Source organism: Nilaparvata lugens, chromosome 11, assembly GCF_014356525.2.
Source record: "Nilaparvata lugens isolate BPH chromosome 11, ASM1435652v1, whole genome shotgun sequence".
In the NCBI taxonomy this organism is placed as follows: domain Eukaryota; kingdom Metazoa; phylum Arthropoda; class Insecta; order Hemiptera; family Delphacidae; genus Nilaparvata; species Nilaparvata lugens.
In genome coordinates this window covers 15,999,047-16,016,394 of record NC_052514.1, presented here as the reverse complement: position 1 = coordinate 16,016,394, position 17,348 = coordinate 15,999,047, and the positions used below count along the sequence as shown (strand labels likewise).

General features: G+C 32.5%; 1 protein-coding gene across 1 annotated transcript; it reads left to right on the top strand.

The window, feature by feature from the left end:
- The first annotated feature begins 4,501 nt into the window (after positions 1-4,501).
- LOC111054988 (arrestin homolog) lies at positions 4,502-16,821 on the top strand. Its single transcript, XM_022342128.2, has 7 exons — positions 4,502-4,914; positions 7,452-7,573; positions 8,818-9,165; positions 10,301-10,489; positions 11,461-11,649; positions 12,908-13,076; positions 15,703-16,821. Exons 1-7 carry the CDS (start codon positions 4,848-4,850, stop codon positions 15,852-15,854), a joined length of 1,236 nt encoding a protein of 411 aa, XP_022197820.1. The 5' UTR covers positions 4,502-4,847; the 3' UTR covers positions 15,855-16,821.
- Positions 16,822-17,348: the final 527 nt, after the last annotated feature.

Sequence of the window (17,348 nt, the reverse complement as noted above, 5' to 3'; positions counted from 1 at the left end):
ATACAATGGAATAGGACAAAAAACGTGTAGTGAAAACATAACCTATTTTTGGACAATTTCTATCTAAATTTGGGGAAGGAACAGTTTTGGGCTTTAAGCCTGTTGTTCCTTTCCCAATCATTCATAGTTGAGAATGATTGTATCTATTAATGTATAAATAAATAAATAAATTCGTAGTTTTGTTATGCAAGAACTCTATATAATTTGTATTTTTCTTATACCATACACTATGGAAGGAGAAGATTGCAGTGTACTAATTAACTATTGCTAACTAAATCTCCAAACATAAGGTCATCAACCGGAAATTACATAGACTGCCAGACGAAATTAAATATTGTCTATTGACAAAGTATTCCGTTCAATATTCAGTACAGTATTAGACAATAATTAAAAATTACAAACCAAACGAAATAAGTTAATTTTTTTGAATATTTAGAAAATCTGTTGATAAGTGGAAATTTATCATTAAGAATTTTAAAAATTGTCAATCTTTCTTAAATTTTAAGTCTATTATTATCATAATTGACGATTTCCATGTCAATTTCCATTTTCAAGCATGATATCTATGATTGCTCATTGAATATTTTGTAGAATTCTATAATTTGAATGGGGTTTTCAACACCATATATTTAATAATAATGATACTTTTATTTATGCATGTACATTTAATGTTTTGCATTATTGTCAGTTGCAATCAAAAAGTCATCAAAAGTCCGTGAATTTTTGAAGTAAAAAATAAAGATAACATCATCTTATTATTTTTTTGTACAGTGTTATTCCAATTTATGTAGCCCAGCGTCAAAAAATATGAAATCTTTCACAATAATTTTTTTCATTATTGAAAACTGTACAGACAGTGTAGGCTACATATCTTTGTCAACTGATAATTATAAAGACCACTCCTATTAAAAATAAGTTAGATAACAAACATTAATTAACATTAGATAACATAACACTTACTTCTTCTTTCGAAGACAAAGCAATGAATTTAAGGGGCTTCTGAGAACTTTCTACATTCGACTTCTTTACACAATACTGTAAAGACTTCAACAGAACGTCATAACATTAAAGATAAATTGTGGCCATGATTGAAAATTATTCGATAGTTCCATTTGAAAAAAACAATCACTAACTCAAAATAATAATATTCATAAGTTACGACTACGATTCAAGACATGAGTAGGTGATGGTGATGTAGTTTGTCTCATATTAAATAGTTCAATAAATAGATAGAAGTGACAAATAGAAGATAAAATCTATTATGGAGATTTTTCACAAAGTATATAATAAGCTATTGTACAGGAAAATATTTTAACGAATCATTCAACATTCACGATTACTTTAAGGTAGATGATATATAAATTTATAAATTTTTATAAAAAATAATTTGAAATAATGGGCTTATAATTTAGTGTCATGGTGAATATTGAAGTGGATATTTGCGAATCAATAATTTGGATAGGACATGTTTCAAACGATTTAGGATGAAAATTATTATTTTCTCAATAATGCCCATTATATTGGAATTATGTCATTTCGTAAGAAATGGAGTAGGTAGCCTACCTATGAAAATATTATTTGAAAAATGTATGATAGAACATAGCATTGATCTCAAAATCCGGAAATATGATTCTAGAGCTCCCACCAAAGAACTTGATTGAATTATTAGCCTAAAATGTTCAAGGCTTAGGCTTTTACTGAATGAATCAAATAAAATATATTTGTGATCATACAAAATTAATTCTAGCAAAACGATATTTCTATTCTAATTTTTATAGGCATGATACGATAATAGATGATTCAATTAAAACAATATTGAAAGAAAATTGATATTTTGAACATAAATATAAAATGATATTTGAAATTGATGTTTTTGAAAATAATTTGAGACTACTTGATAGTCATCGATTGGTTATGGAATAATAGAGGGAAATAGATCAGGAAAGTAGTGAATGTTAAATTAACATTGATAGTTTGAATGATGAACAATGTTACTATAATGTTCATCAGTATAATATTATCTAGGTACTTCACATTCGATATTTCATTTAAATAACTATACCGGCAAGCATCAAATGCACGTACAAAATAATAGAGAAATAACCAATATTAACAATCTATATATTTTTTGGTGGTTATACAGTGAATAGTTTGATCTACCATCATTATTATTTAATATATAATGATTATTCATAACAGTAGGCCGATTTGATAACGGTACTAAACCATTCTTGGAGTAGCAATATTATTGTAGATTGTACAAAAGATTCTTACAAGAAATTATTTAAATTAGCCTATAGTATAATTAAATGAATGAGTTCTGCGTTCAAGGATGAATAAATTATTCAATATTTATCTCAGATAAACATTCCCCAAGGAAATCCTTTCTACACCTTCCCAGTTTCGCAACCTATCAACATTATCGATTTTCCTCTTATCTACTCTGCAACATTCAACAAGTTCACAGAGATTTAAGGATTCAATAAGTTTAGGGAGCGTTCTAGAAACGCATTTCTCATGTTTATCGATTCAATAAAGTTATTGAATGGATAAACAGTTTATGGAACGACTGAGAAACCGGGCATAAGTGACAAATGGAATATAAAATCTACTAGCCGTCAGGCTCGCTTCGCTTGCCATATCCGTCTAGCCAGGGGGCTCCGCCCCCTGGAACCCCGACTGGTTCGTCCAAGAATGAGATCAGCAGGCTCGCTTCGCTCGCCTGCATTTTTCATTTGCGCATTTTTATCATATGTCAGAACAATCCAGTCGGTGGTCCAGACTAAACGTCTGGCTAAACGGATATGGCGAGCGAAGCAAGCCTGACGGCTAGTAATATAATATTCCCAGGATTGAAGTAGCAGTGCCCAATCAATTTTTCCGCGATAAATGCATTTAAATCGTCAACTTGGTGCCAACCTAACAAAGTCAACTCAACTTAATGCCAACCTGACAAAATTAGTTATTTAGTTGCCAGTTAACAACTGTTTCGAAGAGGTACTCTATCTAGATTATAGTTCTATAGTAACATATGATATGGAAATTCAAATTATAATTAAGAAATTGGAAGAAGAAGAATATACATGCTAAAGACGAACTTTAAACCCTTAAAAACAACCCTTAGAGTTAAAATATTGCCAATAAAGTTAATATTGCCAACTGACATACCTACCAAATTGAACGTTTTTGGTCCGGTAGATTTTTAGTTATGCGAGTGAGTGAGTGAGTGAGTGAGTGAGTCAGTCAGTCAGTGAGTGAGTGCCATTTCGCTTTTATATATATAGATTATGGAGATTTTTCACAAAGTATATAATAAGCTATTGTGCAGGAAAATATTTTAACGAATCATTCAACATTCACGATTACTTTAAGGTAGATGATATATAAATTTAATTATAAATTTATAAATTTTTATAAAAAATAATTTGAAATAATGGGCTTATAATTTAGTGCCATGGTGAATATTGAAGTGGATATTTGCGAATCTATAATTTGGATAGGACATGTTTCAAACGATTTAGGATGAAAATTATTATTTTCTCAATAATGCCCATTATATTGGAATCATGACATTTCGTAAGAAATGGAGTAGCCTATCTATGAAAATATTATTTGAAAAATGTATGATAGAACATAGCATTGATCTCAAAATCCGGAAATATGATTCTAGAGCTCCCACCAAAGAACTTGATTGAATTATTAGCCTAAAATGTTGAAGGCTTAGGCTTTCACTGAATGAATCAAATAGAATATATTTGTGATCATACAAAATTAATTCTAGCAAAACGATATTTCTATTCTAATTTTCATAGGCTTGATACGATAATAGATGAATCAATTAAAACAATATTGAAAGAAAATTGATATTTTGAACATAAATATAAAATGATATTTGAAATTGATGTTTTCGAAAATAATTTGAGACTACTTGATAGTCATCGATTAGTTATGAAATAATAAAGGAAAATAGATTAGGAAAGTAGTGAAAGTTAAATTAACATTGATAGTTTAAATGATGAATAATGTTACTATAATGTTTATCAGTATAATATTACCTACTTCACATTCGATATTTAATTTAAATAACTATACCAGCAAGCATCAAATGCACATACAAAATAATAGAGAATAACAAATATTAACAATCTATATATTTTTTGGTGGTTATACAGTGAATAGTTTGATCTACCATCATTATTATTTAATATATAATGATTATTCATAACAGTAGGCCGATTTGATAACGGTACTAAACCATTCTTGGAGTAGCAATATTATTGTAGATTGTACAAAAGATTCTTACAAGAAATTATTTAAATTAGCCTATAGTATAATTAAATGAATGAGTTCTGCGTTCAAGGATGAATAAATTATTCAATATTTATCTCAGATAAACATTCCCCAAGGAAATCCTTTCTACACCTTCCCAGTTTCGCAACCTATCAACATTATCGATTTTCCTCTTATCTACTCTGCAACATTCAACAAGTTCACAGAGTTTTAAAGAATTCCTATGATTGTATAATGGCTGGTTGTGGAGAACACAAGCACACACGTTCATTATATCATGGGAAGACATTGAGAGGTTTCCTAATTCTATTAGGGCAATGCTTATCCGTTTAGCACGGCCATAATGAATCCTATTTGGCCAATGTGCATAAATATCACACGACTGCGTCTTCCACTTTCAGACAATCACTAGGGCGCTGCAAGTTCAGTTCTATCGAGTGCGAAAATAATAATTTCAGTCCATCTAAGGAAGAATTTTTTCTTCCTGATACATCACTCCATAGAGGAGAAATCGCGGAGCTTCAATTAGTGTGCGTTAAAATTCACCATCATCAAAAATGTTTCCTCTCCTCTTTTTAGCCTACGTTGTGGCTGTCAAGGTCTTCAAGAAAACTACCCCTAATGGTGAGTCTCATCTCAACATAAATATTAGACCTATCCAATCAAAATTTCAAGTATTACACTGCTGATTGTTAAAAAATAGTTGGTTGGTATGATTGAACATTTTTCAATAATAAATACTTTATTAGTAGGATCAATCTTACTCTACTGTTAATCGATGTATAAGCATCACTATTCATTAAGATACTGAATTGATCTTACTTTGATAAAAAAGTTGATTTGAATATGGTTGGACATTTTCCATGAATTTACATAACTAGCAACATATACAGTAGTGTGAAACATTACCTAATCAATATTGAGAAATACTGTACATGAAATGCTATTGGGAAATATTCGATTTATAGAAATTTCTTGTAGAGGGCTTCAAAAAAATAAAGATGATGAGTTATACAATGGATCAATACCTAAAATACCTTATTAATTGAAGTGCTTGCAATCGAATTGTTCACAGACTCTGATCCAAATGAATCAATTTTGTAGAATGAAATATCAACAAAAAAATTATTACAATATTGCAATTGAGATCCATTCATTCAATATGGGATGGAACATTGATTATTTACTAATTGTCAATTTAGAATGTGATAAAATCATATTATAGTGAGATTCCAAGAACTCTATTCATGCTGTAATTTATTTATTAAAATATAAACATTTACTTTTTTATATAAATACGGTTTGCTTGACTTGGCAAAATAGATACTTGCTGGAGCCAATGCACCTTGATAATAGTCAACAATGGAATAACGAACAGCTCCCTACTGAACTTACCTGATTTGAAATTGATTAAACATGAAATCATTCCTGATTTCTTTCATTTTGGACCTAAACGGTACAAGTTCACAATAAACTGAAAAGTTTTTTTCTATTTTCAAAATTTTGTATGATGTTGATCTGATTCATGGATGGGAATTCAAGTTTTTCAGATTGTCCAATATTTACCATTCTTATCAAAAGAACACTTTCATCTCAACACTTTTCCATTAATCATTTCAATAATTATTCAGCAGAGGTCTTACATGAATTAATCAATTATTTAATCTGATAATCTCTAAAAGAGATGCATTTACAACATTATGTCTACTCATTGATTCTTCTTCCTGATTTTCGAATTTTCTTTCGATTTTTTCATATTTTCAACTCTAATTAATTATTTAAACCTTTCACTCTTCCGAGAGTGCACTTAAAATTCATGATAACTTCTAACTGTATAACTCTTCATGATGAATACTTCAACCATCAATAAATTTTATTCACAATTCATGAACAGCAATAATTATTATCACAATTAATCTTGATTCTAATACAAAATAATATTTCCATCATACTGAATAATAATATTGATAACTATTATCATATAAATTCATGTACATCATCATTTCCAACGGAGATCCAAGAAAAAATACTTCCACTCATTAAATTCACCCATAATTTGAAACTGAATCTTCACCATTTTTTTTTAAATTTCAACTTTTCTCTCTTATTGAGAAAACTGATTGTGTTATAATAAAATTATTATTGTACTTCATAATACACACAGTACCGAACCTGCTTCATTTTCATATTGAAACCAACACACATCCATCTGTACTAGTTTCCTTTATTCCTAATATTCCTCTATTATCATCCTTGTTTCTGATATTATTCTATTATTTGAAACTTGAATTTAAAAAACACTTTTGAAGTGAAAATGCACTTATTTTGGTAGTGACGATCGTTTCGAGGAGTAAATTCCTACAGTCTGATGATAACCCACAACAGATCGAAACGATCGTCACTACCAAAGTAAGTGCATTTTCACTTCAAAAGTGTTTTTTTAAAACTCAAGTTTAATTTTAACAGTGAAAAAGTATGGATATGCAACAGAGGTCTATTATTTCGTTTGTTTCTACCTATTGTCTCTTATTATTCATCAAATTATTCATTCATTAAACTTAACATCACGCAGACTCTCGTATACAGTACTCATATCTCTATTGGATATGACTTTCCCTATAGTAAGATTTAGGTTTTTATATCAGTGAGAATAATAGGAAGGCATCGTTGTCACTTTTCTATTTCCATGCCTTTTAGTAGATTCAAGTCTCGGTATATATGTTATCTAATATTAATAGTTCTTCATACTTGTTATAATGATTTCAATTCCATATTATCAAATATATTTTAATGGAAGATGTATCTTTTTATAATGAATTCCCATGATTGAAATGAAATATTCTGGTAGTTCATGATTATTCCAACCAAACCTACATTATTGGAATCCGTGCGGGGTTGGAAAAAGATAGAGCCATCTGCTTTGCCAATTTCAATCAGTTGCTAACTCTAAAACGTGAATCTTAGTCCTGGGAAAGTCATAGGTTGAAGATACCTATAGAAAAAAATAATTTCTTGAAAATTAGAAAAAAACAGCCACTATAACTGTACCATTTATAATAATTTCAATTTGTAATGACATATTATGTCGACTAAGTCGATAATTTTTTTGTAAATATTGGATGACTAATAAAATCCTATTCAATCCAATTCTATGTTTTTAGGAAAGGTAACGGTGTACTTGGGCAAGCGCGACTTCATCGATCACTTGGACAGCGTTGAGCCGATCGATGGTGTGGTCGTGGTGGACAATGACTACCTCCAGGGAAGGAAGATCTATGGCCAAGTGAGTTGTCACTTGCTTTTTCCTTTCCAAAAGTTACAACAAGATGATCTTGTTATCTAAGTCATAGTCCAACTCTAGAACGATATCTGTCTAACAAGAAAGTACAGAGTCATCATTTTTAAAATCAGTTTGAGTTGAGGATTAGCCTATGTCAGTAATAGCAATATCTATTCAAAAAGTATAACTTATTAGTTTACTGATCAGGCTCTATTGTGTATTTTGGAACTAGGTGTCCACTTGAACCTGACTCTACAAAGTTAATGAAAATTCCATTTCTATAATAGTAAATCGTGATCAATCATGACAATGAAACGTTCATTACAAATATTCTAATGTATATTCTAAATATTCATACATCTAGTTTGGTCCTTCAATTAGTTAGATGATGTATTGTGCTGAGCATTAATCTATAAATAAGTACCACTTTGATCTCAATACTGCTATTATTGATAATTAATTCTGTTCATTGAATCGCATAATTCATCTAATTGATTTGATCTAACAAGCAAACTGTAGATCCTTACCTCAAATCTGTCTGAATATTCCAAGATAAGTCATTGAATAAAATTATATCGAATGTTAAATTTATTTTAGCTCTAAATCAGTTATGAACCGGTAATCTCCCTGAATATTTCAAAGCAAATAATTGCAATAAGCCCAAACATACCATGAAACAATTCAAACCATTAATGTATAGTAACGTATAACTCTGTCCAAACAGGCATGAGCTCTGAAGGATTAGGCCGACCCTCCTACTACTCACACACACAAGTGCAGTCTCCTTTTGTGTGTGTGAGTCGGCCTGCCTGACGATCTGCCTACCTGTATACTACGTAGTATACATACATCGTAGTATATCAATGGCGTAGGTAGGCTGGGCGTGTGTGCCTGAGCGTGGGGGAGCGAGGGTCGGCTTAATCTTTCAGGGCTCATGGCAGTTTGGACAGACTATAGGTTATCACGTTGCAGCTTCAAGAACCGTTTGCATACTGATAGCTTAAAGTGAATTGTTTAACCTGGTGGTTTATCAATGCACTTTAATTTCAATATGAATTAGATTCCAGCAAACGAAACTTAAGATTGGTTAAATCCAGATTCCGTTTAGAATGTCACTGTATAAACGGCCCTAGGTCAGTTACAAACCAATAATCTTCCAGAAAATGATATGTTGAAGATAATAATATGACAATAATTAATTTTGATTGAACTGATGAGTTTGTAACAAAATGTTTGTTGTGTTGCAGCTCAGCACGGTATACAGGTTCGGTCGCGAGGAGGATGAGGTCATGGGAGTCAAGTTCAGCAAGGAGATCGTTCTGTCCAAGGAGCAGGTCGTACCTCAAATCGAGAAGCGCGACGAGAAGCCAACCCTCACCCCCATCCAGGAGAAACTGATCAGGAAGTTTGGCAGCAACGCTTTCCCCTTCACATTCCAGTTCCCGACCAGCTCCCCCTCCTCGGTCACCCTCCAGCCCGGCGAGGACGACAACGGAAAGCCCCTCGGAGTCGAGTACACCATCAAGACATTCGTCGCCGAGCACTCCGAGGACCGTGGACACAAGAGGTCATCCATCACTCTGGCCATCAAGAAAGTGAGTACCGTATAGTAAATCGAGAAATTTCTGGAATGAATCTAGGGATTTAATGTCGTGGGCTATCAATTTATTGTGGTCACAAAAGGTCATCTGGAAGGATCTCGGGCCATCAAGAAAGTGAATTGAAATAATCGAGAATGTCTGAAGGTAGGTATTGTAAAGATTTTGGGAATGAATGACTCAGGGACATAATATGATGGGCTATTAACTTGTGACCACAAGAGGTCCTCCATCACTCTGACCATCATGCAAAAAAGTGAGTTGAAAGAATCAAGAAAGTATGAAGAGTTTGGATATTGGAGAGATATCGGTAATGAATGATTGAATTTAGAGGCAAAGTGTAGTGGGCTACCGTATCAATTTATTTCACAAGAGGTCATGAATAGCAGTGGCCATCAAGGAAGTGAGTTAAAAGAATCAAGAAAGTTTGGACAATTTGGTAATTGGAGGGATTTCGGAAATAAATTCAGGGGGATAACTCAGAGGTTATCAATTTGGTGCTATACAGCACGGGTCTATATAGACAGTGTTATTTCAATAGCAGACTATTGCCGTTTTTACTATTATCACTGATGCTGATTCCATCAAAAAAGCCTATGCTTTCTTTTACGCTCTTCTCTTACACAATCTATTACTCTACATACTCTCTGGTATCTTTGAAATCTGGCCATGGTGTAATCCATAAGAGCAATGCTGCAAACTATATATCTGTAACTATACTGAAACCTGTAACTACTACAGGTTTTCTTACAGAGAGATGAGTTACCAAAGGGTCACTGAAAGAGTTGCTAAAAATCTCTTCCCGATGGTCCATCTATAAAATAATATAGTCAATCATCATCTTTCCCTATGAACAAGCCTGGAGGCTACGTGGGTATCTTAATCAGCAAAACAATTATCATGAATATTATTGAAGGAGCTCTCATATATCCTCAAATATTTAAGAACATTCTTAGGCTCATATCTGTTCGTAAATGCACTTTGTCATCCGTTATGGAGTGAAAAAATGATTATTTTTCGTTCCAGTTGCAACACGCCTATATAAAGGTAGCCTAGCTAGGCTTATATATCTGTGTGTATCTGCACTCTGTCATCGTTTTTGTTGTAAAAAGATGATGATTTTTGGTTTTAGTTGCAACACGCCCCTCTGGCTCGTGGTCGCCGCCTGCCCAGTTCGCTGGTGAGCAAGGGATTCACATTCTCGCAGGGAAAACTGAACCTGGAAGTCACACTGGACAAGGAGCTGTACTACCACGGCGAGAAGATCTCGGCCAACATCACCGTCAACAACAACTCCAGGAAGGCCGTCAAGAACATCAAGGTCAGCTCCAGCCGTTTCTCGCATCCCATCTGCCATTTATTGCTATTATTCCAGTCTCCCTGGACCAGATTTCTATTCCTCATAATATGACTGAATGAAAAAAAAACAAGTCTATAACTCTTACTATTCCATCCCCGAATTTTATATTCGTAATTCTATTGAAGGCGGTAGCCTCTTCCACTGTATATTAGACGAATAATATTGGTATTTCTTTTCCATGCTTACACTAGTTATCAGATGATTAAATAATCGAATTCTGCATACAAGGAATTAGCTCTTTTGAAATAGGCCAACATCAGATTAACAACAATTACTAAAAGTCTTATTTTTTTGTGAGCTGAGCTGAAAACTCTCGTTGTAACTATATTTTGAAAATACTCAAAAATAGATTCCTCTTCGGAAAACGCTTCTTATTTCAAATTCTAAACGCGCATCGTTTTCAAGTTTATAATGAATTTTAAGTGGAGTAACAATCGCAGTTCGTATTGGAGTCGAAATTAGATGAATAAATTAGCTCTTTTCGTGATTGATTATAGAATGGCAAATTCTCGATAGGACAATCATCTTCGAAATAGTCTGATTTCTTTATCTCTTTTCTGTTTAGGGCTACTTGTAATATAAATAGAAATACAAATCCAAGTGCCCTTTTTGAAATATTTTATCACATTGGCATGAATGTCCGAAACATTTTGTGATAAAATAATTTAAAAAGGGTACTGAGATTTGGATTTCTAATTTCTTTGTAGTTCGTCCAAGTGTACGAATTTCATCCGTATATTGAAATTACTTTTTACTTTTTTAAAAACAATCATTTTAATAACTTCGCTTTATGATAGTATCTTCCTTTTGAATAATTGTGTCTCATCATTCAAATATTCTTTCTTAATTATTCTTCTATTACATCTATTGTAACTACAATTATCATTTATTAAACTGATGAATAATTATGTTGTTTGCAATTTGTCTTGCAGGTGTTTGCAGTGCAGCACTGCGAGGTGACAATGGTGAACGCGCAGTTCTCCAAATATGTTGCCAGCCTGGAGACTCGCGAAGGATGCCCCATCACCCCGGGTGCCTCTTTCACCAAGACATTCTTCCTGGTGCCTCTGGCTTCCAGCAACAAGGACCGCAGGGGAATCGCCCTCGATGGACATCTCAGGGTCAGTTTATGCACTAGCTCTCTCACTTTCTCTAGTTCATTGAATGCTACTTCATCTCTAGCCCATATTATACTCTGATGTAACTTCCTACTTGGTGTAACACGTATAAGATGGAGAATAGAATGTATTTTTTTTATTCAACATAGTAAATCATACAATACAATACAATAAACAGCTGAACAACGTCAAAAAATATAATCTGGAATAAGTTATTGAAAGAAACCTCACATCAATGAAATATAAAATTAGAGAACAAAATTAAACCGAGATTATTAAAACAATGTGCCTATATCTGTATTTATACAACTTGTAAGAATCTCATTTCAAGTCAGAAGTTACATCAATAATAATTGGAGTATAGTTGTACCTTAACTATTATTACTTCATGAAATTCAAATTTAATATTCTTATTGGAGGAGATATTATTTTGATATTATCTGTACCCTATAATGCCAAAGAGCCTTGAAACGCGTCTGAAATTTCCAAAAGTATATTACCTTACTATAATTTTAAAATGACTATTGTAGGTGAAAGAGAATTTGTTACCGTACAAGATAAAATACTTTGTTATAATTATGAGCTTAAAGCAGAAAATTTGCTCCAAATAGAAAATATATAGAATCAATTGTGTTACGAGCAAAATATGTGATATAACAGATGCTTGTTCCTACATTATCAAATACATAATTCAATCGAGGCTTGTTCAAAAAAGAAGAACATGAACTCAAAGTCTCCTTCAAGAGCCCATGACTCTTTTTGTTGTATTTCTTTGATTCTCAAGTTCTGAATAACAAAAGAGTGGCCAGTTTCAATAGAACTCTTCCGTGGTCATTAGAAGATACTGTACAGTTCACTTCCAATGCACTTTTAATGTTATTCTCTTATATACTCGAAAAGATTGAAGGAGTGAATCAACCCGGAAGCCGATGGTTCTAAAAGAATATGAGCTTAAACTTTGATGAAGATTATTAAACGGGTGCTTCAATTTTTGCAAAACATACGAAGGATAATATACTGTAAACTAGGATTTCGCTTCGCTCGTTTAATCAGTACTGTAGTCTTCCTTTTATGTTGATATCATGATGATATGATATGATATATCTGCCACTCGATCAAACAACCATCAAAGATCGTTCAAAAACGAAGATACAACTATTATAACTGAACGTAATAAATGTTGAAACTTTCTATAATAATTGTCTCCTATGGAACTGCTTTTACTAAAATCGATTAATTGAAAGTTTAATTGTATTGACAGGACGATGATGTGAACCTGGCCTCGTCCACCCTGGTGGCCGAAGGCAAGTGCCCGGCTGATGCGATGGGTATCGTCATCTCATACTCGGTGCGTGTCAAGCTCAACTGCGGAACTCTGGGAGGTGAACTCGTAACCGATGTGCCATTCAAGCTCATGCACCCTGCTCCAGGTATGCACCATTTTCCCACAAATAATCACAATCTAGATAAAATAAAAATATAAATCTCAGTACCCTTTTAAACACTTTTTGATCATTCTACCTGTTTGCCTCCACAATTGTATTGTAATAAATAAATATCAATACCCTTTATAGTTTCATTTTATCTATATTAAAAGTAGCCCTAAAGAGAAAAGACAATCACAATCTATTTGCTCCCAATAAAGCCAGTAGCGACTGATTGATTCTTTATTGATTCTTTATCACAAATGACAATGTATTGCCAGGTCTTGCAAGACCCATTGCATACTAGCACTGCATTATAATGGAAACAAATGAACAATTAACATATTCAGAGCAGAAAATAAATATGTAGATGAGTGTATAACTTTTAGAAACAAAGAGTAGAACCTATTTGTTTACAGAATAGAAATGAGAATGCACATGAAATTCAATACTAAGTAAATAAAATAACTCAAATTTTCTTAACAGATATACATACATACACACACACACGCGCGCGCGCGTGCTCTCAAAGGAAACCCAACTCAAAAAAAATTGAAATAAAATACTGTAGAGAAAAAAAACTACTCGTTGCCCTCCAAAAGTAATTTAAAAAGTCTCCTCTTGAAAACGCTTAGAGAAACAGAAAAAATGACATGTTCAGGAATAGCATTCCAAAGTCTTGCAGCAGTGACCACAAACGAAGAATTGTATCTTGCAGTGCGATGAATAGGAATCTGCAAGGTATACAAATGAGATCTTTAAATGATCACTCTTTAAATGAGATCAAATGGAATCTTCGCCCAATTAGGTATATCTTATTAATTTTTCCCAAGCAATAATATTCATTCAAGCTGATGCTTTCAGCTCCAGGTAATCAGTATATGGAATTTCCCTCCAATATCCACACTTTATTCGCTCCATATAAAGCCTGTAACAACTGATTACTGTAAATATAGAAACCTTTGCAATATTGTACGTTCATTTGAATTATTAGCTAGATGTGAATCGGAACAGGCAATAGCCTAATCCTTGTTTGTAAGAAGAAGAAAAAACTGATTATTTTTCTCTCTATGTTACAATTTCATGGATTAGTATTTGAAATTCAGTCGAACCATTTGCTTTGAGGATGATGTCTCCATTATCGTTAGGCTGTCACGTTATTAATGATGGTGATGAAAATTGAATGGAAGTTGATGGAAGTAGTAAGTTGAAAGTTGTAGAGCAGTCATGTTTAGAAGAGGGTAAAATATTCACATCAACTACTCGTATGATTCAGAGGCTGTTCAACATACGAACATAGCCTACTCATACGAATTGGATAATTTTACCCTCTCCTAAACAGGACTGCTCTACAACTTTCAACTTACATATTCCATCAACTTCCATTCAACCCTCTTTTAAACAGGATCTTGAAAATATATCCACCAACTGCAATTGTAAAATGATTAAGAGCGGTGAACTATGAGGATTGATTTCAGCTCTACATTTTTTTTGTGACAGGATCTAGAATGATTTGTATCGACTCTAGAACATTGAGAGTTCTTCATACGACCTCTCTTTATTTAACCGCTCCATTGATTCACATTTCCGCAATTTCCATTTCTCACCAGTTTTATTATTTGTGGTTATCGATTATTTTTTCTGCTCAGTGATTCAGTTGCTATAGCGGTTATTTCTCTGCTTTTCAAATGAAATGATCAATCTTCAATTTCTCCCATTCATACATCAAGAAAATACAGTAATTCTGTGAAATCGTCCGTAAGAATATGAAATCATGAAAAGGCATTGTCTACTCATCCTCTAAAGAATTGAAAATTAATATAATCACTTTAACAAAACTGTTGACAACAGAACTTATTAATCTTCAAATAAATGAATATGAATGAATCATTATGATCATGAGAATGATACGAATTAATCTTCCTATAAATGGATCATCCTTGAAGATATCAACTCATTTTCAAATTCTGTAATCGGTTTCCTCCTGTGCTCACTTCATGAAGGTTGCTTCCTTTAGAGTTTCTTTCATGAACTTTGCTTCCTTCTGAGTTTCCTTCATGAAGGTTGCTTCATTCTGAGTTTCCTTCATGAAGTTTGCTTCCTTCTGAGTTTCTTTCATGAAGTTTGCTTTCTTCCGATCTTTCTTCATGAAGGTTGCATCCTTCTGAGTTTCTTTCATGAAGGTTGCTTCCTTCTGAGTTTCCTTCATGAAGGTTGCTTCATTCTGATTTTCCTTCATGAAGTTTGCTTCATTCTGAGTTTCCTTCATGAAGGTTGCTTCATTTTGAGTTTCCTTCACGAAGGTTAATTCCTTCTGATCTTTCTTCATGAAGGTGTTTCCTTCTGTACTTTCCCTCCCAATATAATATGAAAGAATGAAAGAGTGGTAACCAAGCTTGATTCTATCAGCGAATGCATTGAAATTTGCATTTCAAATTTTCAAATAAAACGTGATGAATTTAATATCAAGATACACTCAAGGTTGATATCAAGATACTGACAATGTAGACCCATATAGATTCATGACTTTTCAATCAGAATATCTAAAATCGAATATTGCTATTGTGTCTTTGAGTCTATATTCCTTTTTTATTCGATTGATTTCCATATTTGTACTATTTCCGTTGATCAGGATCCATGGAGCGCGAGAAGGCTAATGCTCTGAAGAAGTCCAAGAGCATTGAGAGAACTCGCTACGAGAACTCGTGCTATGCTGACGATGATGATGACAACATTGTCTTCGAGGACTTTGCTCGTCTTCGCCTCAACGAGCCTGACGAATAATCTGATTCAATTCTTATTGAATCAGACTTTGCTGCTTCCAACCAAGGGACTGCTACCTGACTTCAATTCAAGTAGAACTCAGAAGAATGGCGACCATCTGTGATGACTAAATGATGAAGGCAGTTAACTATCCATTTTAAAACATCGATTTCCAAACTTAATTAATTATTGAAATTTTAAAATAAGGAAGTTGAAAACTTTTTACATTTCATTTTGATTTCAACTTTACCAATCCTACTGCATGTCAATTAGAATATTCATTAGCATTGTTTATGAGAATGGTATAAGAATAATAAATTCTGCTTAACAATAAATTATCTTTAACATAATAACCATAATATTGTGATACAGCATAATTCATGGTATAAGTTTTATCAAGTATATTTTTAACATTGTGAACAGTAATGAACACTGTAAATATTAAAAAGTATTTTTTGAATTGATCGAGAATAATTTCTAAGAATATAGGTACCTAGCTTAAATGATTAAAAACACTGTTGAATCTTCAGAAATCTTATTAGAAGAAGATAAACACACTGTATTTGCTCATAAAAGTATTGAAAATAGTATAGATTTGGTTAGATTCAGAAACATTAATCAAATCAGAGATATTATCATAAGTCAACTTTCACACAATAGTAAGTAATTCTGCTGTTCTATTCTTAGTATTTTCATTGATTCTTTCTTTAATTTCATTCATAAATAAACGGAGTTTATCATTTGGAAAACCACCTAGAGAAATCAAGATGAAGAAAAAATAAGAACAATTAAGATAAAAATGATGTTATGAAATTTGTGTGAACTGGTATTTGTAACTTGAAAATAACAATATTGTAAACAGCAATGATTGAACTTGAATACAACTGGTGAGATGATAGGATAGAAAACTTGAAGCAGATATCCGGAGTGAAGTTTCATACAAAACATCAAGCAAAAAAATTGAAAAATTTTAAAAATTGAAAAAAAATCAACATGCAAGGAAACTGTAACAGTAGATGTAGTTGAAGCAAGATCTAGAATATTATTTATTTTCTGGAGTATTAAATTTTATTTCTTTCAAACCATCATCTGTAAAAATATTTCATTTTGTGGAATAGCCTGAGAATATTTTTGGGAGTTTAAATAAAAAATATCAAGAATGAACATATCTGGTGTAAATAGATCTCTTCATCATAAGTTTAAATACTATTGTGAAAGTTTCAAAGATATTTAAGTGAATTAGTTTTGTCATAACTGTATTATTTAATTTCTATTATAGAACCTATTCTCATGTCTCCCCAAATGTTTGGTTTTAACGAAAACTAATTCAAAATCACTTGGAAATCAAAATCAAATTCTCATACCAACAATTCGGGTCTATACTTTTTCACCACAGCGTGTAACAAAGACTTCCGTTACAAATTACAAATCAGACAACACTATAAAATCAAAAACTTATCCGAAATTTAAAAAAGGGTTGATGACAGAGTGATCGGACAAGTCTATGATTATGCG

Excerpts from the sequence above, each read along its gene's own strand:
- LOC111054988 (XM_022342128.2), top strand. The coding sequence starts at position 4,848 with ATGTTTCCTCTCCTCTTTTTAGCCTACGTTGTGGCTGTCAAGGTCTTC. Across the intron at positions 9,166-10,300 it reads TCACTCTGGCCATCAAGAAA|TTGCAACACGCCCCTCTGGC; the intron begins GTGAGTACCGTA and ends TTTTGGTTTTAG. Across the intron at positions 13,077-15,702 it reads GCTCATGCACCCTGCTCCAG|GATCCATGGAGCGCGAGAAG; the intron begins GTATGCACCATT and ends TCCGTTGATCAG.